This window comes from Ornithodoros turicata, chromosome 10, assembly GCF_037126465.1.
Source record: "Ornithodoros turicata isolate Travis chromosome 10, ASM3712646v1, whole genome shotgun sequence".
NCBI classification, from domain to species: domain Eukaryota; kingdom Metazoa; phylum Arthropoda; class Arachnida; order Ixodida; family Argasidae; genus Ornithodoros; species Ornithodoros turicata.
The window spans coordinates 20,842,464-20,853,549 of NC_088210.1; the positions used below are offsets into that span (position 1 = coordinate 20,842,464).

The 11,086-nt window shown below is 49.0% G+C and overlaps 1 protein-coding gene across 1 annotated transcript; it reads right to left on the reverse strand.

The window, feature by feature from the left end:
• Window positions 1–1,019: 1,019 nt before the first annotated feature.
• On the reverse strand, window positions 1,020–10,919 carry LOC135370286 (uncharacterized). The gene is made up of 17 exons (XM_064603990.1): window positions 10,682–10,919; window positions 9,394–9,513; window positions 9,168–9,317; window positions 8,594–9,025; window positions 6,543–6,686; window positions 6,245–6,481; window positions 6,092–6,190; window positions 5,098–5,347; window positions 4,985–5,036; window positions 4,806–4,925; window positions 4,614–4,718; window positions 3,753–3,833; window positions 3,611–3,688; window positions 3,355–3,550; window positions 2,686–2,847; window positions 2,493–2,627; window positions 1,020–1,277 (listed from the first exon to the last, which is right to left on the reverse strand). Exons 1-17 carry the CDS (start codon window positions 10,688–10,690, stop codon window positions 1,107–1,109), a joined length of 2,541 nt encoding a protein of 846 aa, XP_064460060.1. The 5' UTR covers window positions 10,691–10,919; the 3' UTR covers window positions 1,020–1,106.
• Between the last annotated feature and the right edge of the window lie 167 nt (window positions 10,920–11,086).

The following is an 11,086-nucleotide window of genomic DNA, read 5'->3' on the forward strand; positions in this document are numbered from 1 at the left end:
GTGACCCCTCGCTCCGTGAAGTCCACATGGATGACACCCCGCATGTCCCAGAAGACAGTTCCCCATGGACTTCCCAGCATACGGCTGCATCTTGCTTTTCTTTGGCGGCGGGGAAGCCTTATGCCGTGTTTGTACTGTCCCTCTGGTTGTTGCCCAGGCTCTAGCCATCATGGACATCATGGACCTTACGTCGCCATTCCGCATGCTGTTTGTCTCTGAAGTGAAATGATGCATCCAGGTTTCATCACATGTGATGATTGATTGCAAATATTTGTAAGTCCTGGGGTACTTCGTCGTAACTCACACCCCCCATCTTTGTTCTTTATTATATCACCCCAACCCCCGGGATTGAAACCTGTCCGGCAACTGCTCAGAGGCTGCCATGAGCGCTCTCCTGCCTACAAGTGAGGTGCCTGAGAACTCGCCTACCACAGACTGCGCGAAGTGCTCGTGAACGATTGCCTCCCACACTATACAGACACTAATACTGGCTTGTTCAACGCCCGAGACTGTTCACTGGCGTGACTGCAGTCAGACGAACGTGTCGATGTGGTCCATTCGTCACCATATCCCGTCCTTCGCCAAACTGCATGCGCAGCATTCATACTCTTCCCCTTGACATCATTTGTGCCCCATACTGTGCCTGTAATATCTGCAAAATCTCAGCTGGATTGACTCGGGAACTTGATTATGCATCGCTGTTCCACACACACACTGCTCGCCGCCTTGATAGCTTCTGCATGTGCAGCTCACCCAAGTAAGATTGCACTTCGTTGCAGTTTTACGCAGTTACATAAACCTTTCTCAAGCAAGTGTGTCGGTCAACCCTGAACGACCCTTGTAGTTTACATTTGTTCTATTTCGTTGACAATGAACAACGTTATATTGGACTTGCTCCCTCAGAGCACTTGCTATTGTGCCAATAAAACCCGCACTGTTTTTTCTTGTTCGACGGGAACACACCCGCGTACGGATCTGGCGTATCACAGAAAGCAATCACCCCAAAGCCAATATGACGAGACTTTGCGAAAATATATATTTAAATGAGCTCATACCTTTCGAAATGCATTGATATCATCTACCGTTCGTAGTATTATTATAATGTATCAGTAGTAAACTATAGTTAAATTTTCATACGAGTTAATAGACGAATTTTGCAATAGGCCTTGAATCCCCGTAGAAACGCTGAAATCATCGAAATAAAATTTGCCGGTAGTATTCATCGAGACGAGGATGCTGGCGACGACGATAGTCTTCAGGGCCGCACCTGTCAGGATCTGAAAATAATCGCATTAAAAATTCGTTATCACCATGTGTTGGGTCAGCGATTCTGCTTGTGATGCTACGGACATTGTGGGACATCACGTAGTGTAGGGTCACAAAGGACAGAATGTAATGGTAGAATGATAGGACAATGTAGGAGGACAATATACGTTGTCGTTGTTGTAAGGACAAGACAGCGCGTGCTCCAGCTGTGGCAAATTTATTCGCGGAGCTTTTCCGTAATCCAAGCACACACGTACGATGACAACAGACAAAACAAACACACTTTGCACACGGCATGGCAAACGGAGCCCAGCGGAAGGAAGCCAGACTTGGATTGAATTAGATACCAGGGTGCCGAAGCGGACTGGCGTTCACGCATGCAAAGTCTGCACCGCCGTATCGATTGGCTGTATGCAAAGGCGCCTCCCAGACTACGCCGCCGCCTCTGCTCTCCCCTATTACTCTCTCCCTCTGCTTTTCTTCTAGCCTGTCCCATTATGAATTATATGCTTCTGTTTACTGGTTCTTTTTACTGTTTAATAAGGAAACTAGGGTCGTACAGGAAGAAGTGGCTCACTCTGCCCGCTGACGAGACAGCGTCCACAGAGGGGAGATACACGGTGCCCCTTCTTTTTTTTCACATGCACATGGACTGTCCAAAAAGCTCAACTGGCGTCAGTATGCAGTCCGGCAGGTCCGCGAAGGCCTTTTGCCTCTTCCAGTCTACGCCCTAAGCCGCCGAATAAACGCCGCTTCTAAGCTGCGGCTCAGACCCGGGATCTCAACAAGACTCAGGAGGAGAGTCACAGGGATAGTCTCTGGATAAGTAGAACGAGGCAAGCTAGCTTATGTGAACCATGTCCAGGTATCGGTTCCTTGAGAGCCAGGTAATGGACAGTACTACACACAACATCGAGCCTGTATGTGTACGGTACTTTCTATCTGTTACCTCATATCCTGAAGGGAAATGATGCCTGGACGCAGGGGCGGATCCAGACCCTCGGTTTGGAGGGGGGGGGCGTTCCTTTTCTCGGAGCGCGTAGTGCGGGAGGGGAGAGAGAAATGCAACGTATGAACTGACGTTTGGGGGGCGGGGCGACCCCCAGGATCCGCCACTGCCTGGACGTGGCTGCAAAGCCCACATGTTATAGTGTGCTTCGTATCCTATATAGGTGATGGTCTGCTCGTCACTCTTCGCTATTTTCGTAACAGTAAAGGTTACTCACTAGTTGCCTTGGCGACAATAGTGCAACTTCGTGCAGAATAACCAGCGGCAACGAGACGGGCATGATGGTGTTAAGTGACGCCGCAACTGCCACGGGCAATCCATAGTAGATGGGAGTGCTGTCCGTACGCCTCGCCTGAAAGTACATATACGTTCACCTAAGCCGCTCGCGGCCTAGACAAGGAGACACGTACGATATCGGCGACGAGCGGCAGGGCTATTTTGCTGATGGAATCGCCGCTCATGATTTCTGCCAGCAGCGAAGAGATTAGCGTCAGGAGGAGCTGGTTGAGCAGCGGAGATCGAGGCTCGCTCCAGAAGTCAGACTTGAACGCTATGCTGGCCAGTTGGCTCTCCTGCGCCCCACGTAGACAAGACTATGGGTTAATGTCTGTAGCGTCGCGTGTCTGTAGTGGAACAGTGACGGCGTATCGAGAACCGGTAGAGGCAGCGAATGCAAACGCAGATTTTAAATGGTCCAAGTGAGACACCAATGGCACACTGGAACCTTTCCAGATCCACGAGGGTGACTAAAAGTACTGTCCACAGTGGGGAGAACATGATGAAAAGGCATGTACGAAGAAGGACAAAGCTGCGTTACTATATTGCTATTGATACTGTGGCATCTGAAGGGCACACGCTGTGACTGCTTTGCTGTAGAAGATCCACTACTGTACGTTACCCAAATGGAACTTGTACCTATACAACCCTTTAGCGAGCCGCTTCTTTCCGATACACAATTTCTCGAGTGGCGTTTCTACTACAAGTACTATATAAATCCCATAGACAGATATCGAGTATAGGGTCTACTAGGTCGTGGGCGTGCCTATAACGGGGCTCCGTTATGTCCTTGGCGTCTCTACCTCTGCGACTGTGGACAGCAGTGACGCAGCTCCGTAGATGATGATTATGCCCCATCGCATTCGTTTTTCTATCGCATCCCGGTTGAGGAACCGGTTGTCGTATCCACAGTCCGCCTCTTCGTTTTCTCCTAAGCTGCCGACGGACGCAGTTGACACCAGGAGCACGAGTGTGCCCAGAAAGCTCGGATTCAGTTGCCTATACGAGCAAGGGTGATGGTCAGACGCCGTGAAGGTGAGCATTGCTGTTGTCTCTTACTCGAATTTTGTTGCTCTCTGAAACAGTAGCACTCCGGAGTAGCTGATCCAGGGAAGCAGGATGAGAAGCTCGCATTGGCTACGGATCAGGATGCAAATATCGTATGTCGCTTTATAACAGCGCATTCCTTAAGTCTACATACCTGCAACTCCCTAGGCTACAGAGCTTAATTTTGGCGTAGCAGCAGATGATGTTTTCACCAACCGTGTTAAGTTGCTTCTCGCTGTATATGGCAGGAACACAAGGCACGGTTAGCGGGGTTTTTCATATGACAGATGGAGAGAAGACCGCAGGAAGGAGTGGAGGAGTGGGGGACAGAGGGGTTAGAATGCGTCCTGGGCAGACTTCAGGGGGAACTGTGCAGACATTCGTCTGGAAAGTCTTCGGAAAACTGAAAAAACCTCAGACTGCACGGCCGGTGACAGGGTTCGAACCCGTGTCACCTCCCAGTCTCGGCGTGGAAAAAGCGATCATCCTAACCACTATGCCACGGGAGGTGGGGGGGGGGGGGGGGGGGCTCTATAGTGGTGTTCAACTTAAGGTGCCAACCTATACCAACTACCCCGGGTTGTTCCCAATGTGCAACTTAAGAACGAAAAGAAATCCGGAAGTAGTCCGTCAGCTCAAAGTATTACTCCGCCGCGGGATAGGATGGCTGGACACGGAGAGGACAACCTCCCTCCTTGTGCCAGATAATGTAACCCATCATACTCGCTCTGCTTCCGTATTGGCTGTTAAGACTGGCCGCATGACACTATACGCTGCAGCAGAAAGTGCGCTCCCCTACCGATTGCGCATGGTGCGCTGCAGTATTTCTCCTGGTGCGCTATCGCCTCTCCTTATCTGCAACGGCGTGTGTAGTTGACGAACGAGATTTCTTTTCTTTCTTAAGTTGAACACTATACTATAGACATCACCAAGTACCCTCCCCCTTGCCCATTATACCACCCTCACGCATGTTTTCAAGTCCACAACGTCCAATCCGCATGACAACAGTACTTACTACGAAAGGATCTTCACGAAGTAGAGGTAGATGAAACAAACCCCAGAGGCAAGCAGCGATACGGGGAACGTAATTATTATCCAGCCCCACATGCCGACGGGGAACCTTGTGAAAACCAGAGAAAACGACAGGTTATTTAGAATTCAACGGCGAGGTGGTTAACGCAATAGTGAAAACGCATTCGCCACGTACAACGTAATGTCGGCTACGATTGCTTGATTGGCGGGCATGAACCAGTAACTGGACAGGTTGGCCAGCACGGAGAGGATCGTACCGGTGACAAAAAAGGCGCCGAGGGCTTCCGTTGCTCGTCTGGAAAATACACACGCGTTTTACGTCGATACCGCATTATAATTATACGCGCTACTCACTTTCGCTGACGCACAGACTGTTGTTCTTCAATAGTGGCAGCGGCAGCAGACGCTACAAGAGGAACGGAGCTACAGTGATCGTGAACGCTCTGCGGCCATTCATTCCGCATTACCAGGAGAGAGGATCAGTGAGTCGGAAGGAGCCTTGTACCGCTTAAATTTTCCCTGAGCGGTGTCGGGTGAATCGAAGTCGGGAAAGAGCACCTTGTTTTTGTGAACCATAGAAATGGATGGTGATCGTCGCAGACTAGAATCGGACCCGGCAGGTGTCACCGACGGCAAATCGCTGCCGACACCATCCACGTTCTCCTGAGCCGTCTGACCGAGGCGGATGAGTGTAGCCTCTGGAGATATCTTTCCAACCTGCGTCACGAAAGATGGACGTAAACCTCGTTTAAGAGTTACGTTGCTGCCTGTAACTGGACCATATACTCCGAAACAACTACCAGTCCCCTCCGCCTATGACATGAACAGTGTACAGTGGCTCGGGAGGGGCCCGCCTATAAGCCAATCACGGACGCCTTTAGATTTGTGGGCGGACTTTGAACTGCAGGAGTTCACTTGTCCCGAAGAACAGGGTGGGTGCAGGTAAAGTAGCTCCACGTTTATGCACGTATGGCGTTCCCTGCTTACCGCATGAACTTCTGGTGGCGCGGGATGGCGCATTTATCCGGTGAAACCGAACTAAACGAATCGTAGTAAACAAACTCCATGTAACAAAAAAGTTATCCGAGGGAACGTTGCTCTCCGTGCATGCCGATTTTCCTATGCAGAAATCAATATGGTGGTGACGAAACAGTTGCGTCTAGCTACCGCAGGGCGCACCAGATGTTTTATTTCTGCGTGAGTGATACCCCACAGCGGTATAAGGCAATGCGGTACACCGCCATGTCCCATCTGGAAATACAGGGAGCGAAGTTCGCGTTGCTAACGATTTTATTGCGCGGAGTTTTGTTACCACGATTTTTTTTTCTCGATTTGCACAGCATAAATGCACCTCGTGCGCCGCTGGAAGTTCGTACGGTATGCAGGGAACGCGCCACGTGCGAAAATGTGGGGCAACCTTACCTGCACCCACCGCGTATAGTAGCTATAACATTCCCTCACCTCAGTTAAACTTCCCGGGCTGAGAAAAGTCGAACTCCTTCGGCTGGAGAGGCTCTTCTGCGGTTTTCGTGCAGGTACTGGGGAATGTACCTTCCGTCCCTGCATTAACGTGTCATCTCCCATTCTTTGCTCACGAGTGGGGTGCAAGTTCACCTTTTTCGGAAAGCTGCTGTTAGAAGACACGATTCCACCCTTGTCATGTGCTGTTGGCTTTTTGAGTGGCTGAGCGACGCAGCTGACGTCGGGCAGAGACTTCCGCCTGACGGCGCGGTGACGTTGCCGACTGGTACGTTTTTCGTCCCGTGGCTTTTCGTCGACCAGAGGCACTACAACGATGCTAGTCTCCTTGGCACCCTGTTCTACGCCGTGCCTCCTGTAGTGATGGAAAACCTACGAATACGAAGGACCTTACTGTACGTCCGTCCTGGTTCCGTTTTCGTGACGCCTTCACCTGGGCGACCTCAGCGAACGATTGCTTGCGCGTCGCGGATGGCTTTCGTATCAGGCGTCCTTGAGGATATCCATCCTTCGTTAGCTCCGGTACGTTGTTTCGCCTGAGCGAAGAGTTCTTCAAGATCGAAGTCTTTCGCTTTACCTGTCATAAAATGGATGTCGGTAACTTGGGATGCTCATGACATTTTGAGCGTTCGAGCATTTGAATATGTTCGCGCACAGAAACCTTGTGGGAAAACCGTGTGAACGATTATCGAATCGCGTGCCCGACAACATGGTGATTCTGGTGATCAACAATGATCAACAATGGTGATCTGTGGACTGTTGATAGCAGTGACTAAAGGTTCACCTTTTTCCTGTAGATATCGGTGGCACGTGTTGGCAAAAGGGGGCGAGGTCTTAACTTAAAAACGATGCCGCGTTAGGCATGGGGGCTTGGTAGTGTACAGGCTAACCTCACTCTCCTTTCCCATCTAATCGACATTCCACCACCACCACCAGGGGGGGCTTTTTCCCTCGGGACGTCGCCAGCAGCAGACTGCCTTGGTCTGGCACGGAAAACGGCTTCTTCTCGTACCCGGCATTCTGTTGGTATGTTATTAAATGACCGTTAGTATGATGAGAGTTTGGTTTACTTCTCCAGCAGACTGATTCCGATAACCTTCAGCAAGGAATAATTTATCGCACGAAACAAGAAGAAATAAAACTCTCGTATCACGCAGTAACACTATACTTGGGCTGTATAATGAGAGAGGGAAAGATTCCGATTCTTTCTTGTTGCAAGGGAGGAAGCCACAGGCCAGGACAAGAACATGGAGTTTGACTTGGTACCTCCTTCCGCAACCTGATGGGATCCCCCAGCGAGGCCTGCCATTCATTGAGCTTCGAGGGACGGTCGCATCTGTTTCAGTCGCTTTCGTAACTATAGTGTCATTTTATTCCCCGTGGACCACTGATCATGGCATCGAAAATTCTACGCGAAATACTGGTGTAGTTTGACTGCTATTCGATGGAATACATGACAAGAGCAGACGACTGATGCTGAGAGTATGCCGGAAGTCCCTCTCTGGAAAAACGAGAAAACGTCACTTCCTAAGAAAAGGCGCGACCTCCAGAAAAGGAATGCCGCGGCCGCGCTGGCGCCTTTCGATCCTTGGCGCATTTCCTCCTCTGGGCACCGCCCTCTCTTCCGCTTAGGGAGTGACGTCACAGCGCCGGAGCTTCTACGGCCGCGGAAGCATCGCTACAGGCTGAAAAAATCAGTCTGGAACATTGTCGGCCGATACCGAACATAGTGGTATCTGGTTCATAAATGCGACCGTCCCTTCCAGAAGGCGTAAAATACAAGGTGTCCAAGCAAAGTGTGAACATTTTTTTCCCCGATCAATTGCAATATAGCATATGCTGAAGGGCACTCCTTAGCACTTTTAATTCTAAAAGCTACGTACTTGTTCCAATGAGAACATCTGTTCCTCTCAGAGACCTGATACCGTAGCCGTTTTCAGAACAAAAATCCGTTCGGAAGATAGTCTGCAAAAATTCGTGAAGGAACAGTTTTTTTTCTTCTTTATTTTGTTCCTTGCGCATCTTCGGAGACGCGTCTTTCCTTCACCCTCAATGCGAGAGGGTGAAGCACAGTGCCGTCTCATGCGTTGAACAAAAACAAATGTACGGGTACAAAAACAAATTATCGGGCGACTATCGGAACAGCCCATATCTTGGGTTGCATTTTCTGTTTTCTTTTCCAGGACGCGAGAGGCGATAGTGTGGTCTTTCACCCTTACTTTGGGAGTGAAGTCCCTCCTAAGCTAAGGCTAAGGAGTGCCCTTCAGCATATGCTGTATATATACGTGATATATTTAAAAAAATATATTCGCATTTAGCTGGGAAGTGTACAATGTACTTGCGCTGGTCGATTACCTAACACACTAAATACTAACGAACTAACGACAGTAACGAAACAGCTCTCTAGGTCATCTGCTTTACTTATTGCTGTGTCGTCTCGTCTGTGTTCCCCTGCACTGGGTTTTAACACTTATCTATACCTACCGGCTCAGTTTGAGTCGGTGACCACATTCGGTCTCGTGTCACATCCAGCCAGGAATCGTCGTCACGCTTGTTCTCTAGACCGGCAAGCTGTCTACGAGAGATGGCGAGTGCCAGTTCTTCCAGGAGGAACTCGGAATCTGCATGGAAGTCATCCGAAGCGATGGAACGTTCGAGGCAGCGCTTTGCCTCGTGCAGGTTCTCGTCGCGAATGCATTGTCCTACACGGTCCACAAGGAAAGTGACCAGGAGGGAGACCAGAGTTCTCGGCAAGATTAGGGAAGCGCAGAAGGTGACCGCTGTCACAAAGCTGAACGCCTGACGAAGCTGTAAGCCGAAGTGCTGCACGAAGACGTAGCTTAGGCGGCGGACAGTAAGGGTCATCTCAATCGCCACCAGGAGGAGGCTCATCAGTGCCACAGTGAGAACTTCCAGCTGCGAAGCACGGTGCGAGAACATTCATTTCGACAACGGACATTTTGCGACATTTTATTTTGCGCGTAACGCACTATGTTTCAGAACAGTGGCCGATACGAAGACATGTATATATAGACAAGTACGTGTACAATTTACTAACAGACAGGTATTCCTGGGCGAGGCGGTCGGGCGACATGATATCAAAGAGTGGCAACGTAAGGGCCGGCAAGAAAGCTATAATCGGCTTGGGTGCGGATCTGAACAGCCAGCAGGAGAGGGTTAGCAAAATGCAGTAGATGCATTTGCTTATCTAGAAATGATAAAGAAAAGCATATGGTTAATAACCCTGCAAGACAGTATATGTGCATCGTGTACACGCAACGTACATAGGTTCCGGTATAAAGAATGGGGCAGAGGTAGAGAGGCATGAAGTAGCCCAGGAACTCTGTGCCTTCTTTCTTCTTGACGCCTTCAGGCTTTAAAGAGCTCCAGCGACGCGAGGTTTGCTGTGAATCAGATCGGTGTAACGCTGTAGACACGTACGGGACTTCCGAAAAGGCTTTTTTTCAAAGTAGGATTTTTCTTTATTATTTATGCTCCAAAAAATAACGATGTAGTTCGGATGTATATGGCTCAAAGCAATCAGAAGACAAAAATATAAAAGTGACATCTGAAAGAGCAATAAATCAGGGAACGACCGACACCGCAAGATCAACGAGGAATGTAAGTAACAAAAAAAAAAGGCGTACCTTTTCAACTTAATCCGCCATATTTGTAAAGGCGGCACAGCCTTATGGCTGAACCTCGTAAGAACGTGCAAAACTAGAGAAAACAGACCGAGGCTAACCTTACCTAACCAAGAGTGACCTCACTAATCTACTGAAACTATCACTTCTATCTTTCTATCCCCTCACTTCACTATCACTTTTCTATCACTTCATCTATCACTTCTCTGCCTTTCGCAAGATAGCGACTTCAGGCTTCGTTCTCCCGTAGTCGGTGAAGCAATTTACAGTGGGATACAAACCCACATAAAAACGTTGTGGCACACATTTTCGCATAAATCTTAATTTTTCGGTTCCGTAGGTCTTTCAACCCTTTCAACTGCACACACATTCGAACTTTCTGCGCACTCTCTAAATATGCGGGTACGCAATAGTGCCGTTACGATACAACCCAGTAAACTATACAAAATTAAACACCTCACTTTCCTATGCGGTGAACAGCAGACTCCGCTGTCGGGGCATCGATGACGTTTTGACAGAAGTGCATGGAACAGCACAAGGTATGCTTCGAAATTTTTAAAATGCAGCAAAATAAATATCGTTAGGAAGTTTCCACTGCGGTGAAACTGCGCAAACCCTCATGCACATGTGAAAGAAACGTGCTTTCACAAGTGGCCACTGAAGGCGTTGAGGTCATTGAAGAGGGCAGCGTTTTTCACGATCTAATGACAATAAACCACACGAAATGACAATTTGTACGCAATTTATAACTTATCCTCCAAACTTAGTGTAGCGCCCAAAAGCTATTTTTATTCATCTTCGCTCCATTTCGAACCCCGGTCCTTATCCTTTAGAAGCCCTGCATATTCAAACCGGGAACATTCCAACCTTATTGAACTCTGCCATTGTAAAACTCAATTGCAAGAGGACGCTGAAGCTTTCTGCTTACCAGGTTCATCTGAAGCGAGGTCGTTGTAGCTGTTCAGGAAGGAACATCAGACACGATGTGATTCGTCTCGTGCAACGGTGTTACCACTGCACGCGATGGTGGATGGCGCGATGTCGATCATCTTGGCCATTCATAGCAGGAACCGTTCCTGGCGGTTCATATATAGCGAGTGGCGCTGTGAAAGCTGCAGAGCACTGAGGCCTCTCACAGTGAAAATTCACATTTGTGTCATCTCTCTTACATTTTCTTTCATGCACTCTCACATTCACGCACACACGAACAAACCAGGAGTTACAATTTAGAGATGGACAACAGAGGAACAGTTTAATTTACGTTCGGGAAAGAGTCCCCAATGGAGCAAACAAGCCCTGGTTTCACAGCAGTAACTTTTCAGTGTTATTCTTT

What these genes read in the sequence shown, in the direction of transcription:
- LOC135370286 (XM_064603990.1), bottom strand. An exon ending in CAGAGAGCAACAAAATTCGA is followed by an intron (nt 3,551 to 3,610) that starts GTAAGAGACAAC and finishes TTGCTCGTATAG; the next exon opens with GCAACTGAATCCGAGCTTTC. An exon ending in TGCCGCTCGTCGCCGATATC is followed by an intron (nt 2,628 to 2,685) that starts GTACGTGTCTCC and finishes ATGTACTTTCAG; the next exon opens with GCGAGGCGTACGGACAGCAC.